Source organism: Sarcophilus harrisii, chromosome 5, assembly GCF_902635505.1.
Source record: "Sarcophilus harrisii chromosome 5, mSarHar1.11, whole genome shotgun sequence".
Lineage (NCBI taxonomy): Eukaryota > Metazoa > Chordata > Mammalia > Dasyuromorphia > Dasyuridae > Sarcophilus > Sarcophilus harrisii.
This window is the reverse complement of record NC_045430.1, coordinates 91,993,394-92,015,203: the sequence shown is the minus strand read 5'-3', so window position 1 is coordinate 92,015,203 and position 21,810 is coordinate 91,993,394. Positions and strand designations below refer to the sequence as shown.

The following is a 21,810-nucleotide window of genomic DNA, read 5'->3' as shown; positions in this document are numbered from 1 at the left end:
TCTGTGCACACTATCTTCCCCCAAAAAAGGGTATTTCATGTTTGTATTTGTATCCACTTAATAAGTGCTTAATTAATGTTTCATTGGATTAATAGTTTGCCTTTCTTTTGAGAACCATTTATTCATATCCTTTAACCATTGAGAATGGCTCTTGACTTATTTCTGTAAATCCCCTACATGTCTTGTACATTAGAAAATTATTGAGAGAGATTTGATGCCAAAAAAAATTTTTTTTTCAGTTAGCAGTTTCATATCTATCCTATCTGTATTAATTTGTGCAAAAGCTTTCAAATTAATGTAATTGAAATTATGGGTTTTATGACTAATATGGAACTATATTTAAAATATGATAAATTATATATATGTATATACATTTATTAAATGTCAGATTGCTTGCTGTATATTGGAAAGGCGAGTGGTAAAGGAGGGAAGGGAAAAAATTGGAACTCAGAATCTTATAAAAATGCTTGTTGAAAACTATCTTTACATGCAATTGGAAAAATAATGCTATTGAGGAAAAATTTTTTATGTGTTTTCTCATTTGATTAAGAATTCTTCTCTAGCACAGATATGAAAGGTACTTGATCCTCTTATTTAATTTTTTTTTTTATGGTGTAACTTTCAAATATTCTGGTCATGAATTCTTTGTTCTGAGTTTAAAGTGGTAGATGGTATAATTTGTTGGTCTAAACATAATTTCTGCTAAATTGTTTCTGTTTTCCCAAAAGTTCTTATAAAATAGGGCATTCTTTGCCAAGTAGCTTATGTTTGTATCTGCAGTACTTAGTACAATACGTAACATGTAGTAAATACTCAATAAATTCTTTTTGTTCATTCCAACCCTTTATTTTTCAATTTAAGAAAACTTATTTCATGTCTGGTCTTCAGGCAGATATTACTTAAAATTTTTTATAGATCTGAAGAGTAAGTAATTTGACATGTAGAATAGTCTAATAAAAATGTTATTTAGGCATACTGTAGCAAATTTTCATATTATACTAATAAAATTGTGTGAAGTGTTACCTAGTTTTAATACAAAGGTCTTTATAAATAAACCAGTATAAAATCTTGACTTTAATCAGTGATGAATAAATGGAATTTTTTTTTTTTTTTTGGCACAGAAAAATCTTGAACGATCTTTCTTCAGAAGACACCAGAGATAGGAAAGGGGACGCAGAAAGCCCTGGAGTTTCAACAGTCACATCTATGTCTGTCCCAACTCCTATCTACCAGACCAGTACTGGACAATACAGTATGTATATGAAGTTGTTCTTCCATCAGAGAACCAGTTACATCACATATCTTGACTCGCACATGAATTGGATTTAAGTGAGGCAAAGTTGAGAAAGTTGGCAACCTCATTCTCTTCCCAAATCATCAAAGTCCAGTGGCAAGGCAAAAGTCAGGATGACTGGCAGTGGCCTGAGATGCATATGAAATTGACATGTAGACTAGACCTTTTTTGTTTGGGAGGAACAAATTTTGTTTTATATGGTAGATTTTTCTTATTCTAGTTATTGTTGTTGTCTTTAATGCAACCAAAAACTGTCACCTAGATTAGAATGTGGTAAAATAAGTAGAATGAACCTATGAAAATAGGTTCATTAGCCTTAGATTGAAGCTCTTTCTGTAACTGGCTTCTTGTGGAACTTTTATGTTTCTGCCATTCAATTTTTGGCAGGTTATCAACTATTCAGAATCTTAGAATTTTTTCAGGGTGATTATTTGTAAGTAATAATATGTATCTTTTTATTTACAAAATTGGTAGTTTTTCAATATTGGCCCTTGTAAAACCTTCTGTTCCAAATTTTCCCCTCCTTCCCCTCACTCCCTTCTCTAGATGGCAGCTAGGCCAATACATGTTAAATATGTTAAATTATATGTTAAATCCAATATATGTATACAGATCTTATAGAGTTATCTTGCTGCACAAGAAAAATCAGATCTAGAAAGAAAAAAAAAACCTAAGAAGGAAAACAAAATATGCCAGCAAACAATAACAGAAAAAGTGAAAAGTCAAATTATATTTATTTATACATATATATATATATGTATGTGTATATGTATGTATATATATATATATAAGTTCTCTTGCTGGGTGGGGAAAATGAGAATTACTTTTATTTTTCTTTAGCAGGTCAAATTTGGGAAGAAGGTTTTTTTCACCATCACCCACTTAGGGAGTGAAAAAGTTCAGCATTTATTGTAAGAGAACTCCATTAAGCCCATACTTGGGTTAGAATTATTAAACATTACTAGTGTTCCTTGACCTCCTCTAGTCGGTAGATAGTCAGAGACTAGATAAGATGTCATTGTGCATAAATAATTCTGTTAAGTATGGATTTGAAAATACTTAAAACAGTTTGGGCTTAATTGAGTTAATCATTTTTCATAATACTGTAAAAATTATAAACTGAGGCCAACCTATAGAAATCATGAAATACAGGGATCTGGAATCAATGAAGTTTTACTATACTGTAATATCTACTAGGAAAATTAAACTACCTGTTTTGTTTTCTTCCCATGATTAAAGTTGCTATTGCCCCAAATGGAACATTACAGCTGGCCAGTCCAAGCACAGAGGCAGTACAGGGGTTACAAGCATTAACGATGACAAATGCAAGCAATACTCAACAAGGAACAACAATTCTTCAATATGCACAAACATCTGATGGACAGCAGATACTTGTCCCTAGCAACCAAGTGGTTGTACAGAGTAAGCATAATTTATATATTTCACAAAGCATTACCTCCAAATAGTTTTGAATATCCTTTAATACTCCTCCTTGTAACAATGCAGCTGCATCAGGAGATATGCAGACTTATCAGATTCGTGCCACACCAGCAAATACTAATCTTCCACAGACAGTAGTGATGACATCTCCAGTCACTTTAACATCTCAGACAACCAAAACAGATGATCCACAGATGAAAAGAGAAATAAGATTGATGAAAAATAGGTAAGTGCTATGAAATATGTGATTGACCTTTTTTTTTTAATAACTTTTTATTGACAGTACATATGCATGGGTAATTTTTTACAAAATTATCCCTTGCACTCACTTCTGTTCCGACTTTTCCCTTTCCTCCCTTCACCCCCTCCCCTAGATGTCAGGCAGTCTTATACATGTTAAATATGTTATAGTATATCACAATATATGTGTGCAGAACCATATAGTTCTCTTGTTGGATACAGAAGGTAAAAATAACTTGGGAAGAAAAACAAAAATGCAAACAGTTCACACTCATTTCCCAGTGTTTCTTCTCTGGGTGTAGCTGATTCTGTCTATCATTGATCAATTAGAACTGAATTAGATCTTCTCTTTATCGAAGAAATCCACTTCCATCAGAGTACATCCTCATACGGTATTGTTGTTGAAGTATATAATGATCTGGTTCTGCTCGTTTCACTCAGCATCAGTTCATATAAGTCTTTCCAAACCTCTCTCTATTCATCCTGCTAATCATTTCTTACAGAACAATAATATTCCATAACATTCATATACCACAATTTACCCAACCATTCTCCAATTGATGGGCATCCATTCATTTTCCAGTTTCTAGCCACTACAAACAAGGCTGCCACAAACATTTTGGTACATACAAGTCCCTTTCCCTTCTTTAGTATCACTTTGGGGTATAAGCCCAGTAGTAGCACTGCTGGATCAAAGGGTATGCACAGTTTGATAACTTTTTGGGCATAATTCCAGATTGCTCTCCGGAATGGTTAGATTCATTATGTGATTGACCTTACTCAGAACTGACATTGCTATTGGCAGTTCTCAAAACTTTTTGGTCTCAGGACCTCTTCTCTTAAAAATTGAAACATCTACAGTTCTTTGGTTTATATGTGTTTTATCTGTCAATATTTACCATATTAGAAATTAAAACAAACTTAAAATATTTATTAATTCATTTAAAAATAAGTCGTACATCTATTATGACATGTAAGCATATAACATTTTTATGAAAAATAACTTATAAAACAAAAAAAATTAAGAGAGGAATTATTTTAGACATTTTTGAAAATCTCTTTGACATCTGGCTTAATAGAAAGCAGTTGGATTCTCATACCTGCTTCTGCATTCATATGATATTTTGGTTGAAATATATGAGGAAAATCTAATCTCACCTGAGTACTGTAATTGGAAAAGAGAAGAGTACTTTAATAGGTTAAAAAAAAAAATCTTAAGTATTATTATGAAAATTAATTTGATTCCAAGGGCCCCTGGAAGTCCATGGATGATACTTTGAGAACTTCTATAGAATTGGTTGGAATTTTATGCCAAATTTATTTCATTGATGGTTGTTGGGTCACATCTGGTTTATTTGCAATGAACCATTGAGCTCTGATTATCTCCTCATTTTGTAACTTATCACATTTAACATGCTATATTTTATTTCCCATGCTATCTTTTTTCTTAATCAGCTATGATTCTGATAACAGATTACTAAGCACACATTTTGTCAGAAATACTACTTCTGCGATTGCTTTTTTTTTTTTTTAGCACAAATATGGAACTTGGTTGCCATGAACAGGCTGAAAAATATTCTTAGTGAGAAATTATAGAGAAGTAATAGTGTTAAGTCATTCATTAGGAAAATACATGGTCATAAAATAAAAGTAAGCCAGTCACATAGCATGTATGAAAGAGAATGACTTTGTTTCATTGACTGTCTATTATATTCACAGTGAATGAGACCCACTGGGCAGCCTCTTCTGCTTTATTGGCATCCACACTGTGTGACAAGAATTCAAGAAAGTAGCCAGGTGCTCTATAGTGAATTCATGAGAGGACATGGACTCAAATTATATTGTCTATATCATTGGAAGGAGGTTTCTTAATGACCCCCCTCCCCCCAAGCTTTGTATCATTTGCACACTTGATTAGCAGCTTTTAAACAAGTCAATGCAATATATTAAGGAATGGGAAAGGATCCCTCAAGTTCACATAGATCAAATAACATCCATTTCTTTGAATCTGGTTTAAAAGATAGCACAGTGAATAGAATACTAGATCTGGAGGCAGAATTTAAATCTGGCCTCAGACCTAACTGTATGACCTTGTGCAAATCACTTAATCCTGTTTGTTTCACTTTTCTCATTTGTACAATGAACTGGAGAAGGAAATAGCAAATCACTTTAGTATTTTTGCCAAGAAAGTCCCAAATGGAGTTATGAAGAGTCAGCTACAAGTAAACAACAAAAATCTAGATTATGCTGAACATAACAACAACAAAACAAATGGCATTCTTATTATCAAGCAAACAGTTTGGGAGCTTGGCCCAGACAGTCCTCTGTGATTCCTTTAAATATTCTAGTACGATTGCATCACTACCTCACACAGAGCACGTACAACCACACTTGAGCATGTGCCAACTTGTCAGGAGAGCCAGCTTGTCAGCAGCTGGCTGACAACATCACCATATTACCTTAAGTATATGTACTTGACTAGAGTGATTACATCAATAGCTAGAGAATTATCACCTCATCAACTATATTGAATCTTAACTACCTTTTCAGAGTGGTATACTTCTCCTGATATCTTTTGTTTTAAAACACAGGAAGGTGAGAACCCCAAAAAAGAGGTGATTACAGCTTCCCTGACTTCTCATTTCAGTGGTGGGCACAATCAGTGTGTAACCACCCAATGTTTCTTGGGTCTTCTCCATCTCTCTCTGATGGAGTGAGTCCTTCTGTTGGATTACAAAACCTGTCTGCTGGAGCCAGTGCATCTTTATCAAAAAGTTAATTGTATAAAGAGCTAAATTTAGAAGTTCTACAGGGCTGTGGCTGTGGCTCCTCCTTTCTTTTGTTTTTGGAGGAATGTTTTTATGTCTGTTTTTCTCTATTATTGCCTGTCCTTAAGGATTAAATTGTATGCCAGTGGTGTGTAAAATCTGATACTGGGCACAAAAGTGTACAAAATGTTTAGAAGTATATGCAGGTCCATTATCTGTTTTTATTGCTTGGACACCCCCATGATTGCAAAAGTTTGTATAAAGAATTCAGTGACCACTTGGGATGTCTCTTTTGCTGCTGGTATTGCAAAAGTAAATCCTGAAAAGGTGTCTACTACAAAGTGGATAAAAGACAGACGACCAAAAGATTTATAATGGGTCACATCCATTTGCCAAATTATTTGGCGCTCAAACCACAAGTGTTCTTCCCTGGAGAGATCATAGGAGCATGGAAAAAAGGCAAGCAGCTGTACAGGCTTTTACTATGCTCCTAGCTTCCTCTTTTGTTATCCCAAATTTTAAACGTAAAGCTTGAGCAGCCTGATGATATTTAGAATGACATTCTTGGGCTGCCAGAAATAAAGGGGTATTGGCTAACATCTTGAGCATGTGCCAGCATGTTTACTTTAAGTATATGTACTTGACTAGAGTGAATACATCAATACCTAGAGAATTATTATCACATCAACTATACTGAATCTTAAGTACACCTTTTCAAAGTTCCAGCCCTCTACACTTTTGCATTTCCCTTTGGGTGACTTACAACTTTAATTCTTTAGAGAATATGATTATTGTAGGACTTTGGCCATACAAAAAATAGTTAAGAATGTTGATGTTTAAAATAACGAGTTTTTTTTGGGTTTTTTTTTTTTTTTTTGAGGGAGAAATTTGGGATCACTAAAAATATTGAACATTTCACAAATACACATCATTATCTTATTTAATTTAGGGCCCATCTCAACTGTCCATAATAATGTCCTTGAAGTTAATTTTATCTTGTTTTTATTTTTAATTATAGAGAAGCTGCTCGAGAATGCCGTAGAAAGAAAAAAGAATATGTTAAGTGTCTGGAAAATCGTGTTGCAGTCTTGGAAAATCAAAATAAAACTTTAATAGAAGAATTAAAAACTTTAAAAGATCTCTACTCCCATAAAAATGTTTAAGAAAAGTTAAACAAATTTTATGGACTTACCTAAAAATTTAATTGATTTTTTTAAATGGAATTTTAAAAACTAAAAGGTCAAAAATGAAACTTTTAAAACTGGGAGTTGCAGCATGAAAATTCTATTTACAAGGTGCTGGTGACAGTACCTAATGAAAATAAGAGGACTTCAAGCAAGCTTCTTGCACAACTGGAACCTCTATTGCAATTAACATTAACAGTTGTACCAGAATGTGGATTTCAACAATTTCCCAGGTAGTACTTATCAACAGAGATAACAGAGATTTTTGCAATTGAGACTATTCATTAATGGAAATTTTATGTGGGATTTTTAACCAACATTCTATTTGGTATAGATTTTCATTACTTACTAGGTTCTGAAATGTGCCCTTTTCTGTTTGTATAAATATTTTTTCAAAAGTCACTATTCTAAATTGCAAATTTACAAGAAAATCTAATGCTTTGTAAAATGTATAAATTATGTGTACTTTCTCAATTGTCAAATCTTTAAAATAATCTTTTGAAAAATGTTTGTTTTGTAAGAGGTTTAGGGGAGAAAAAATGGAACAATCGTTTTTCAGGTTTTGTCTTTCTAGATGTCCAAGCCATGTGAACTGAAAATGAAACTTTCAAAGAAGTATTCCAATCATTTTATAGAAACATGTCAGTAAACTGGACAAAATAGTAATGATTTTGCTTTTTGGGGGTGTGGTAACTTTCTCTAAATGTATCATAATAAATCATGTGCTGATTCTGTATGCAGCTGATATACATTACTTATTCTACTGTGCTTTAATAGAAAGAAATGTTTACAAGCCCCTAAAATTATTTTAGAGGATTTTTAAAAATCACCTCAAGATACATACCAAAGTATTTTTCCAAGAGGGTTTTTTTTCCTAATCAAAATCTAATGTAGGGCATATCAGTTTAAAAATAATGCAATTTTAAAACAACTATTCATGTAGAAAATATTTTGTGAAGTAATAAATGGTACCTTTGTAAGAAAAAAGTGACTATTTTTATAGTTAATCTTCATAAATTCTAAAAATTGTTTTTATGCGTATTTTATCTGTTTGTATGGATTTTAGTAAAAAAAATAGATATTTTTTGTCTCAGATTATCATTTTTATATTCTCGTGGGGAATGAGGTTTTCTGAATTGCAAGTATTTCAATTATGTGCATTTCTGTACAATTAACTGGAAATCTCAAATATGCTGTTATTAGTACATCAGTACTTATGTAATCAAACTGCTCATTTTTGAGTTTACCTACAAAAATATCAGCTCCTAATATAATATGTACCATTTTGTCTTATTCCTATAAAAATTAAAGGGCATTTGAGATAATCAAGACTGTTGGTTGTAAAAAATATATATATATACAACTTGGGAGAAAAAGTTTAACCGTGAATGATAACGAATTTCTTCCTGCTTATGGTTTATGGTTTCACCAAAAGTCATGTTAACTATTGAAATGCACCTGTTGTACTAGAAACAATACAAAAACTAAACAAGACATGCCTTAATACTTTGGAGGGTCTAGATTAGAAGAGGAGGAAATGCAACTAGGGGAAAATAGATTTTAATGCATGACAAAGAAGAGATAACCGTTACATGAGCTTGAAGAAAGTCTTACCCGATCATATCAGTGAAGTCTTCATGGACAAGTTGCTATTTGAGCTGCCTTTGAAGTGGTAAATAGGATTTGAGAAGGCAGAGATTTGGGACAAGGGATAGGAAATGGCATAAAGTTACAGAGGAAGATACATATGAGTCACGATTAATTCTGTTTTAGTGAAATGAATATATAAGATGTAGGATAAAAAGGTTTGGGTAGCCCCAAATTGTACCTGACCTTGAATGGCAGGTGATGCTGTTGAGAAAGACATACCCCTGACTGGCCCAGGGTCATGTGCTAGTGAGTGCCAAGTGTTTGAGGTCTGATTTGAACTCAGGTCTTCCTGACTCCAGTTCCAGTGTGCCACCTAGCTGCTCCTCTTTAAGGAGTTGGGTTTGGGAGTTTTTTGTGCTTTGTTTTATTTTAAATGAATAATTGATTTCATCAGTTTTGTTACATCAAGCCATAGGCATTAAGGATCAAGTTATAACTTTGTTATATTTGATTTTTTGTTATACTTCAAAATTCTCTGAACTGACCAGATCCATTAAAGTAATAACATGGCTAATATATGAATATAAGGTAAATTGAAGGAAAAGATTCACTATATAAATTGTTGAAGCAGTCCTCAGCAAACAAGTTTGCAGTCAGTACACATCACACTGAATTTTACATGAATCTGCCTAAGTCCTACATTGAAAGGTGATATTTTATGCAAGGAATCAAGCTATTCCAAAGTGCTTTTTGCTGACATAATTTGCAGGTGGTGTTCCATTATTGAAAAATTATTAATAGAAGAATTATACATTTTACGTATTATTTTTTAAGTAAATCCAGTGTAGATCATCAATTCTTTCATTGGTCAAAACATTAGTCAATCAGAAACCAAGAAAAATATTGTGGAAAACATTTTAAATTTAATAAACATTGTAGTTTTCGTGTCTGAAGTTATTTCTACATCATCACAAAAACTAATTTAGTAAGTTCAGTGGGAAAAAAAACAAACACACTGCCAGCATTTTCTAAGATTCTCTCCCAGATATTGTTGTAGGTGAATCTCAGAGTGCTTTCTGGGCTGAAGCAGCAGTCATTGAAGTCGGTATACTTGCCAAGTATAGCTAAATAAGTATAAACTATGTGGACTATAATAGGAAGATACGGATAACCTTTGTGGAGAAGATAGTTCTTGAGACAAACCTTGTGAAAGAAGCTAAAGGTAATAAGAGTTCATTCTAGACAGGAAATGGAAAAAAAGGGGTGACAAGCAAATATACCAACTTGAACAGGACATACAGTGAAGGGAGACTATTATATATTAGTTTTGTAAAGGTAAGTTGGAGTTACATTGTGAAGGCCTTTAAATGCCAGATAATTCTATATGGTATTTTAGAAGCTCAAAGGGAGCCATTAGTTTCTTGGAAAGGGAGAACTCACATGGTTAGACCACTTAAGAATTATAATTTAGCATCTGTGTGGAATTTGAATTAGAGAGGAAGGAGACTAAATACAGGAAAAACAAGCTGCTGCTTTTTTTTGTTTGTTTGTTTTTTTGCTGAGGCAGTTGGGGTTAAGTGACTTGCCTAGGGTCACACATCTAGGAAGTGTTAGGACTGAGCTTTTGAACCGGAGTGTACCAGAATGGTGGCTTTGAATATGAAGGCAATGGGGCTAGAGGTATGAAGATAAAGGGTGGTAGGTGAATCCAAGACTGTAAACATGGAACTGGTGATTCTGTTAATAAAAATGGGAAAGTTTTTAATTGTTTTCTCTTCTAAATTCTTCCTTTCTACTTCCTTGCCCACTTATTTGAGAAAGAAATATAATGACTCATAACATTTGAGGTCATGCAGCACATTTCCGTGTTAGCTATGTGGTTTTAAATAAATATACTGGAGTCAACATGCAGACTCCATCTGTTCTTTCCCTCGAGGTGGATAGCATTTTTCATTGAAAGTCCTTTGGAATTGTCTGGGATCATTGTATTGATCAAAATAATTAAGTCTTTCAGAGTTGATTATTGTTACTGTGTACAGTGTTTTGGTTCTGCTCAGTTCATTCTGCATCAATTTTTTATCAGTCTCCCAGGTTTTTCTGAAACTATCACCTACATAATTTCTCTTATCAAAATGGTATTCCATTACAAACATACCATACTTTTTTCAGCCATCACTATTAATGGGCATCCCTTCAATTTCTAATTCTTTACCATCATATAAAAACTGCTATAAATATTTTTGTACAGTTGGATCCTTTTCCTTTTCTTTTTAATCTTGAGATATAAGCCTAATAGTAGTTTAGCAGTCAAAGGGTATACATAGTTTTATAGGAACAGTATATACATTTCTCAATTTTTCTGCATCCTTTCCAAATATTTGTCATTTTTTATTTCCCTCATGTTAGCCAAGCTGGTGAGTGTGAGTACCTTAAAAGCTATTTTAATTACATTTCTCTTTTAGTGATTTAGAGCATTTTTTAATATGACTTGACAGCTTTGATTTTTTTTCTCTTAGAAAACTGTCCATACTCTTGATCTATTGTCGATCGGGAAATCTCTTGTAAATTTGGCTCATCTTTTAACTATTTGATAAAAGAAACCTTTATCAGAGAATCTTGCTATAAAATTTATTTTCCTACTTTTCTTCCAATTTTGACTACATTTGTATTGTTGTAAAAACTTTTTAATGTAATCAGCAATAGCCATTTTAAGGCCTGGAGAGACTTATGTGAACTGATGCTAAGTGAAATGAGTAGAACCAAGAAATCATTGTACATGGCAACAAGATGATTATGTTCTGATGGATGTGGCTCTTTTCAACAATGAGATGATCCAGGCCAGTTCCAATAGATTTGATATGGAGAGAGATATGCACCCAGAGAGGGGACTGAGAATTGAGTGTGCATCACAAAAGAGTATTTTCACATTTTTTCTTGCTTGCTGACTGTTTTTCTCATTTCTTTTTCCTTTTTGATCTGATTTTTCTTATGCAGCATGATAATAGTTGAAATGTATATAGAAGAATTGCACATGTTTAACATTGTATTACTTGCTCACTAGGAGAGGGAGTGAGGGGAAGGGAGGGAGGAAAAAATTTGGAAAACAAGGTTTTCCAAGGGTGAATGTTATCTTTTATTCATGAATTTTTCCAGTCTATAGATCTGAATAGTGATTTTTTTTCCCCAAGCTCCTTTAATTTGCTTATGACATCACTATGTCTATATCATGTAGCCATATTTTGAGCTTATCTTCATATACAGTGGGAGATGTTGATCTATGCTTTCTTTGTGCCAGATTATTTTCTAGTTTTTCCAACAGTTTTTCTGAGATAATAAGTGCTTGTCTCAATGGCTAGAAGCTCTGGGTTTATTAAATATTAGGCTATTATTCTCGTTTGCTTCTTCATGCTATAAACCTAATCTATTCCATAGATCAGCCACATTGTTTTTTATCCAGTACCAAATTGTTTTGATGATTACCTCTTTATAGTATAGTTTGAGGAATTTGTTGATTGTCTTTTCCCTAGCTCTATTAAGTAATTTGGTAGTTTCATTAGTATGGCATTGAATAAATAAATTAAATAATAGTATTTTCAGTTTTATATTTACTATCTTACTCTACCCATTAGCAATGAATATTTCTCCAATCATTTCTCTTTGTGAAAAGAATGTTTTGTAATTGTCTTTATATAGTTATTGTATGTGTATTGGGAGACAAATTCCCAAGTATTTTATACTTTCAGAAGTTATTTTAAATGAAATTTCTTTATTCTTTTTTTTTATTTAATAGCCTTTTATTTACAGGATTTATACATGGGTAACTTTACAGCATTAACAATTACCAAACCTCTTGTTCCAATTTTTTCACCTCTTACCCCCCCCCCCCCCCCCCCCCCCTAGATGGCAGGATGACCAGTAGATATTAAATATATTAAAATATAACTTAGATACACAATAAGTATACATGACCAAAACATTATTTTGCTGTACAAAAAGAATCAGACTCTGAATTATTGTACAATTAGCTTGTGAAGGAAATCAAAAATGCATGTGTGCATAAATGAAATTTCTTTATTCTTGCTGGGTTTAGTTGGTAGTTGTGGTGGTCTCTTTTAAATATAATGGTTCTCTCTGGGAGCAAGGTTTCTTGGGGTGGTTTTCTGGAATCAGTCTTAGTTTCAGTTCAGAGTAATAATCACTCCAAATATAGCCAGCTAATAAAATCCAAATGTTTATTTTCTCCAAGAGCTCTTGCAGCTTCTCTTTTGCCTCTGCCAGCTTCAGCTTCTCTTCCAAATATCTCTCCAGCCAGCACCAAGGTGACAGTTGGAATGAATCTGTCTTGCCTCCGAGAGAGGGCTTCTGTATCTCCCAGAGTGTTCCTTGGCCCTGAGAGTTTCTTGCTTATGCTGTTCACTGAGTACACACCAATCATTATATCACTGGGAAACCATTATTTGTTGTATGCTAAACTAGATTTAAATATTGTCTCCTCAATTCCACTTAGTACTTTGTTTCACGTTCTGGTCCATAACATCTCCTCGTATGATCAGATCAATCATACTGAACCATGCTAAATTAGATAATTATTGTCTCTATCAACTCTAATGAGTTAACACTTTGTAAGGATTCCAACAGATAATATATAGAAATGCTGATAATTTTTGTGAGCACACTTTATATTTGCAACTTAAAGTTATTCATTGTTTTTATCTGTTTTTTATTTTATTCTCTAGGGCTATCATCTGCAAAAAGTAATAGGTTTTTTTTCCTTCAATACCTATATTAATTCCTTCAATTTTTTTTTCTTGCTGCTATATCTAATATTTCTAGTACAATGTTAAATAATAATATTCTAATGGGCATTTTTGCTTTATACTATTCTTTTTTTTTAATTAAAGCTTTTTATTTTCAAAACATGCACATATAATTTTTCAACATTAACCTTTGCAAAACCTTGTGTTCCAAATTTCTCTCCCTTTTCTCCCCATTACCTCCCCTAGATGGCAAATAATCTAACATATGTTAAACATGTTAAATTCAATTTATGTATACATATTTATGCAGTTATCTTGCTGCACAAGAAAATCAGATCAAAAAGGAAAAAAATGAGAAAGAAAACAAAATGCAGGCAAACACCCAAGAATTAAAATGCTATGTTGTGATCTACCCTCAGTTCTCTGAGAGCAGATGGCTCTTAGTCACAAGACCATTGAAAATGGCCTCAATCATCTCATTGTTGAAAAGAGCCATATCCGTCAGAATTAATCATCATATAACTTTTTTGTTGCTGTATACAATGATCTCCTGGTTCTGCTCAATTCACTCAGCATCAGTTCATATAAGTCTCAAGACAGGCCCCCCTCGAATCATCCTTCTGATCGTTTCTTATGGAACAATAATCCATAACATTCATATACTATAACTTATTCAGCCATTTCCCAATCAATGGACGTTTACTCATTTTCCAATTTTTTGCCACCACAAAAAGAGCTGCTACAAACACTTTTGCACATGTGGGTCCCTTTTCCTCCTTTATGATCTCTTTGGGATACAGGCCCAGTAGGAATACTGATGGATCAAAGGGTATGCACAGTTTTATAGCCCTTTGAGCATAGTTCCAAATTGTTCTCCAGAATGATTGGATCAGTTCACAACCCTACCAACAATGCATTGGTGTCCCAGTTTTGCAATGTCTCCTGCAACATTCATCATCTTTTTCTGTCATCTTGGCTAATCTGAGAGGTGTATAATGGTATCTCAAAAGTTGTCTTAATTTACGTTTCTCTGGTCAATAGTGATTCAGAGCATTTTTTCATATGGCTAGAAATGGTTTCAATTTCTATATCTGAAAATTGTCCATATCCTTTGACTATTTACCAGTTGGAGAGTGACTTGAGTTCTTATAAATTTGAGTCTATTCTCTATATATTTTAGAAATGAGGCCTTTATCTTAGAACCCTTGAAGGTAAAAAAAAAATTTTCGCCAGTTTATTGCTTCCCTTCTAAACTTATGTGCTTTGGTTTTGTTAAATTTTGTTTGTACAAATCTTAATCAAAATTACTTTGTGTTCAGTAATGAACTCCAGTTTTTCTTTGGCCACAAATTCCTTCTTCACAGATTTGAGAGGTAAACTATCCTTTGTTCTAATTTGCTTATAATATCACTTTTTATGTCTAAATCATGAACCCATTTCAACCTTATCTTTGTATAGGGTTTTAGGTATGGGTCAATGCCTAATTTCTGCCATACTGATTTCCAATTTTCCCAGGAGTTTTTGTCAAATAGTGAGTTCTTATCCCAAATGCTAGAGTCTTTGGGATTGTCAAACACTAAATTACAAAAAATAATTTAGTAGTCATTGACTATTTTGTCCTAGTTTCATCCTATTTTTTTGGTAATGCATCTAGTTTATCCCCATTATTGATAATGCTTACTTTTGGTTTTAGAACCAAAACCATTTTAGGAAAAGTTCCATGTATTTCTATACTTTCTAAAGTCTTTTTGATAGAACAGTGGCTTGTCAAGTCTTTTTTGCATCTGTTCATAATAATTTTTTTTGTTTTTGACAAGTAGCTTTTGGAGAAAAAATGATTAGTTTGGGATGTATTGAATTGTAGAAATTGGTATCACATCCAAGTGGAGCTTTGTCATTTTTTTAAATTAGGTAATTAGAAATGTTGGAATACAGTTTGTAGTTGGGCGGAGGATATACGTGGAATTCACTTGCATAGAGGTGAAAATTGAATCCATGTGAATAGAGGAGATGACCAAAGACTAAAGAGAAGTAAGAACAGTTAACCACAGGATACTTAAGGGTAAAATAAGAGAAAGGAACTGAAAAGTGGTCAAATATGTAGAAAAAAAGTCAGAGGAAGAGAGAATATCAAGTACTGTGGAAAAAATAAATACACTAGAGAGTAGTTATTGATGACTTAGAAACATAACAGTTTCATTAGAATAGATGCTCTCAGACTTTTTGGTATCAGGACCTCTTTACATCTTTAAAAATTATAAAGAACCTTCTCCAAAGAGATTTCATTTATGTGAGTTACATTTATCAATACTTACCATGTTAGGAATTAAAACTGATAATTTTAAAATATTTGATAATCCATCTTAAAACATTTATAAAAATAATTTCCAAAACAAAAAAAAAAGTAGTGATAAAAATTATGTTGTTGTTTTAAATAGTTTTGTAAATCTCTTTAAGAGTCAGGCTTCATAGAGGTAGGTGGATTTTCATACCTACTTCTGCATTCAGTCTACTGAGATACCATTTGATTGAAGCATATACAAAAACTCACAGATAAATAGTTGAAATGGGAGGAAGCAGCATTTTTAGTAAGAAAAAAACTTTTAGGATAATTACAAAAACAGTTTTTTCTTCAGACCACTTTTCTAGGACCCTACAGTAGTGATGGGGAGAGCAGCCAGCATAGGGGAGAGTTAAAGAGAGTCAAGAAGTGGGACCCTGAATGTAGGCTAGAAGTTGAGGATCAAATAGGAGACAGGGGTTTGAGGATCATATAGGTCAATGCAAAAAAAAAAAAAAAAGATTTTTATTTCATTCCTGTTGCACCCATTATAATCTCATTTGGAATTATAAGAGATATTGGAGTGGTTTGCCATTTCCTTTCTTAATAGCTCATTTTTATAGATGAGGAAACTGCAATAAACAGGTTTGGTGATTTGCTCAGGGTCACACAGCTAGATATGTCTGAGATCAAATTTGAACTCGGGTTTTCCAGAATCCAGGCCTGGTGCTCTATCTATTGTGCCAACTAACTTCCTTTTATTAGAGATTTAATTATATCAGAGCAAGGAACTAGAGCAAGAGAGGGGCTTGCATGTTGTGTCCTGATTTCTAGTACAATGTATTCCTGGTTCTATTTGTTTCACTCAGCATCAGTTCATATGAATCTTTCCAGGCTTTTCTAAAATCATCTTATAAATTAATAATATTCCATTACCTTCATCTACCACAACTTGTTCAGCCATTGATGGACATCTCATTTTCCAATTCTTTGCTTCAGAGCAAGTCATTTAAACTCATTTTCCTCAACTGTAAAATTGGGATAATATTAGCACCTACCTCCCAGGATTGTTGTGAGAATCAAATGAGAAAATAAAAAGCACCTGATACATGGTAAAAGCTATATAAATGTTATCCATTAATTACTAGTTACTGTTACTCTTAGTCCTGGATACTGTACCTCTTCAAAATATAGTTTAAGATAGTACTGATTTCAAGAATGTCATTTTCCACAGTTCTTTTTCATGTAGAGGGCTATCTAGTCATTACCTCCCAGTTTGTATAGTAGAACCCAAGTAACATATACATATAGATTTACTCACAGGGTGATTAAGTTGATAAAGTACTGAGCCTAGAGTCAGAAACTTATCTTCTTGGGCTCAAATCTGGCCTCAGACACTAGATTTGTGACTCTGGGCAAGTCACTTAGCCCTATTTACATCAGTTTCCTCATCTGTAAAATGAAATGGAGAAGGAAATGTCAAACCACTACAGTATCCTTGGCAAGAAAACCCCAAATGGGATCACGGAGTGTTGGACACACTAAACAACAATTTGAAGTATAAGCCAACTATCAAATTTTATATTACTGCCTAAATAAGCTGACATAGGATACAACAAACAGGTAAACTATTTTATTCACTTAAAAATGTGACATATAGCATCAAGTGATGGACATGAGTTTCATAGTTCTACACTTGTATTTTCTTGAGAAGATTAGAGAGAGTAACAAAAAAGATATGTCTTCTTACAAAGCAATTTTGATTGTATCAGGTAAACCCTGAAAAATAAGATATTTATTAAAACAAAAAGAGGAGGCTTAAATTGCTACAAAGGAAAGAATGTGACTTTGTTGGCATAGTTATTTACATTAGACCAGGGAAAACAGTACTTTTTTTTTATCATACAGTAAATCAGTCAATAGGATTTTTATCAGATTAGATAGAATAGAATAAACTTTATCAGATTGGACTAGGGGGAAACTTCCTTGAGTTACTAAGGTTCTGTTTTGTAACTTTGTAGAATTTTCTTTTGTAGTTTTAAAACCACTAGGGGAAACATTGTGCTGTGATAGCAAATTAAAAAACCAGAACAAAAAAATGAAAGCAACTCTTTAAAAATCGCATTTACCTCTTTTAAAAAATCATCTTTCAATATTAGCTTCAGTTCAAGTCTGTGGAGATCTTTTTCAAAGCTGAATATCATCCAGATTAGCTACCCAGCCTAGCTTTGTGTGATCAACAAATTCAATAAGCATCCTCTCTAAGCCTTTATCCACATCTTTCATAAAAATATTAATAGCAGAGGACCACATATATAGGCCTCTGGGTTGTCAAAATATTTGGAGACACTCTATTTGCCAGAATTAAAGCCCAGCAAGCAGACTGTGCTCTGAACTTTTGTGCTCTGGATGGTCTTACCTTCCAGCAAAGTGTATTGCTGGGACCAGCACCAGGTGTTCACTGAGGGAGCTCCCCCTATTTCTCAGGGACCTAAGAGCCAGAAGTGGGTGATCCATCACATCTCTTGACATGGTTCACAATTCCTGTTTCTTGTAGCTGCCAACTGAACCAAACCTGGTACTGCACTATTCTTTTCAACACTAACCAATTCTGGTTCCGTACCCTGCTGGGAGACAATCAGCATAGAGGCTGTTCCCACAGAACCCAGGAACACCTGCATTGTCCATGCACGATCCTGCCTAGGAAGTGCTAAGACTTAGAAATGATCATGTCATGGTCCAGCCTTCTTGTGGTTTTTATGTATATGTATATAATATGCATTGTCTTTGCTCCAGGGTCTTAAGTCTACCTCAGGAGGAGGGACTTCCATTTGCAAATGTTTTCTTCACTTTGAAATTAATTAAACTTCTATATGATCCCTTACTCTTCTTTCTCTAGACTGTTTTGTTTTACTCTAGCCACCTGTAGGTTAGAAGCCGGTTCTGGTTCACTCGACAGGATCAATTCCCTTCCAAGTAGACATCAAACCTTGAATGAATGCATTTTTTTTTTTTAGTTTAGGCCGTTTCTGGTTTGACTTTTGGCCAATCAAACAGTCTAAAACTTAATTGTACCATTGTCTTACTCCTAGCCCATCTTATTTTCCACAAGAATAATGAGAGATTTTAGTCAGATTCTTTGCCAAGATCTAGGTAAAATATATATTCTGTCCTGCCTGTCCAGTAACATTATAAATAAGCAAATGAAAGCATACCCTTTCTTTCCTTGATAAAGCCCTATGTTGCCTGGCCCTTTGTAATTAATTATTGCTTCCCTTTTTAGATGTTTGTAAACCATTCCTTAAATAAGAATTTCAGCTAGGAACAAAACAAACTCACTGACTGTGAATGCCCACGAGGCATTCACTACTCTTGTGAATACCCTTGTTAATGCCCATTCAGCATTCTGTACTGCCAGTCTCTCCTAATTCCCAGGCCCTCAGAGAAATCTCTGGTTACTGTCTTTTGCAGTGTTTAAACTAATTTTACCCAGCTTACCTCTGTCTGAGGTCTTCAGAGATCTCGGGCCATCATTTCAAAGAACGATGGTTTAAATGCCCGATAGAGTGCTCAAGAGTGCTTGTATGCTTAAAAACACTTGAGAATATAGGAATAAATGGACTTTTCCTTAAAATAATCAGCAGCATCTATTTAAAACCATCAGTAAGCATCATATGTAATGGAGACAAACTGCAACCATTCCCAATAAGATCTGGAGTGAAACAAGGTTGCCCACTATCACCGTTACTATTTAATATTGTATTAGAAACGCTAGCTATAGCAATAAGAGCTGAGAAAGAGATTAAAGGAATAAGAATAGGCAATGAGGAAGCCAAATTATCACTCTTTGCCGATGACATGATGGTATACTTAGAGAACCCCAGAGATTCTGCTAAAAAGTTATTAGAAATAATCCACAACTTTAGCAAAGTTGCTGGTTATAAAATAAACCCACATAAGTCATCAGCATTCTTATATATCACTAACAAAATCCAACAGTCAGAGTTACAAAGAGAAATTCCATTTAAAGTAACTACTGATAATATAAAATATTTAGGAATCTATCTGCCAAGGGAAAATCAGAAACTTTATGAGCAAAATTACAGACCACTTTTCACACAAATTAAGTCTGATCTAACCAATTGGAAAAATATTAAATGCTCTTGGATAGGGCGAGCAAATATAATAAAGATGACAATATTACCTAAACTAATCTATTTATTTAGCGCTATACCAATCAGACTCCCAAAAAACTATTTTAATGACCTAGAAAAAATAACAACAAAGTTCATATGGAAAAACAAAAGGTCAAGAATTTCAAGGGAATTAATGAAAAAAAAATCAAATGATGGTGGCTTAGCTGTACCAGATCTAAAATTATATTATAGAGCAGCAGTTACCAAAACTATTTGGTATTGGCTAAGGAATAGATTAGTTGATCAGTGGAATAGATTAGGTTCAAGGGATAAAACAGTCAACAAATATAGCAACCTAGTCTTTGACAAACCCAAAGATCCCAGCTTTTGGGATAAGAACTTACTGTTTGATAAAAATTGCTGGGAAAATTGGAAACTAATATGGCAGAAACTAGGCATTGATCCATACTTAACGCCGTACACCAAGATAAGGTCAAAATGGGTTCATGACCTAGGCATAAAGAATGAAATTATTAATAAATTAGAGGAACATAGGATAGTTTACCTCTCAGACCTGTGGAAGGGGAAGGTCTTTATGACCAAAGCAGAACTAGAGATCATTACTGATCACAAAATAGAAAATTTCGATTATACCAAACTGAAAAGTTTTTGTACAAACAAAACTAATGCAGACAAGATTAGAAGGGAAGCAATAAACTGGGAAAATATTTTTACAGTCAAAGGTTCTGATAAAGGCCTCATTTCCAAAATATATAGAGAATTAACTCTAATTTATAAAAAATCAAGCCATTCTCCAATTGAAAAATGGTCAAAGGATATGAACAGACAATTCTCAGATGAAGAAATTGAAACTATTTCTAGTCATATGAAAAGATGCTCCAAGTCATTATTAATCAGAGAAATGCAAATTAAGACAACTCTAAGATACCACTACACACCTGTCAGATTGGCTAAGATGACAGGAAAAAATAATGATGATTGTTGGAGGGGATGCGGAAAACTGGGACATTGATGCATTGTTGGTGGAGTTGTGAACGAATCCAACCATTTTGGAGAGTAGTTTGGAACTATGCTCAAAAAGTTATCAAACTGTGCATACCCTTTGATCCAGCAGTGTTACTACTGGGATTATATCCCAAAGAGATTATAAAGAAGGGAAAGGGACCTGTATGTGCACGAATGTTTGTGGCAGCCCTTTTTGTAGTGGCTAGAAACTGGAAACTGAATGGATGTCCATCAGTTGGAGAATGGCTGAATAAATTGTGGTATATGAAAATTATGGAATATTACTGTTCTGTAAGAAATGACCAACAGGATGATTTCAGAAAGGCCTGGAGAGACTTACACGAACTGATGCTGAGTGAAATGAGCAGGACCAGGAGATCATTATATACTTCAACAACAATACTATATGATGACCAGTTCTGATGGATCAGGCCATCCTCAGCAACGAGATCAACCAAATCATTTCTAATGGAGCAGTAATGAACTGAACTAGCTATGCCCAGAAAAAGAACTCTGGGAGATGACTAAAAACCATTACATTGAATTCCCAATCCCTATATTTATGCACACCTGCATTTTTGATTTCCTTCACAAGCTAATTGTACAATATTTCAGAGTCTGATTCTTTTTCTACAGCAAAATAACATTTTGGTCAGGTATACTTATTGTGTATCTAATTTATATTTTAATATATTTAACATCTACTAGTCATCCTGCCATCTAGGGGAGGGGGTGGGGAGGGGGTAAGAGGTGAAAAATTAGAACAAGAGGTTTGGCAATTGTTAATGCTGTAAAGTTACCCATGTATATATCCTGTAAATAAAAGGCTATTAAATTAAAAAAAAAAAAAAAAAAAAAAGAGTGCTTGTATGCAAGCTCAGGATCTTTATTCACGTGTTCACATCCTTCCCCTCTGACCCCTTGCACACTCTTAGCAGAGCTCCAAGTAAAAAGGATGAATTTCCTCATCCCCACATTTTAAATAGGGTCTATGAGGTCATATGCACAGCCAATCAGAGAGAAGGAGACGCCTCCATTGATGATGTGATCTCAATGCAACCAGAGTTCCTGTCCATGAGGTGGTCCCTGTTTAT

The 21,810-nt window shown here is 33.8% G+C and overlaps 1 protein-coding gene across 1 annotated transcript in view; it reads left to right on the top strand.

Moving 5' to 3' along the window:
• Positions 1-8,248, top strand: part of ATF1 (activating transcription factor 1) — a 33,488-nt gene extending 25,240 nt beyond the window's left edge. The window contains exons 6-9 of the mRNA XM_031937898.1: positions 1,122-1,252; positions 2,534-2,716; positions 2,801-2,960; positions 6,761-8,248. Of these exons, the coding sequence (XP_031793758.1) occupies positions 1,122-1,252; positions 2,534-2,716; positions 2,801-2,960; positions 6,761-6,905 (619 nt within the window). The 3' untranslated portion in view covers positions 6,906-8,248. The remainder of the gene's footprint in view (positions 1-1,121; positions 1,253-2,533; positions 2,717-2,800; positions 2,961-6,760) is intronic.
• Positions 8,249-21,810: the final 13,562 nt, after the last annotated feature.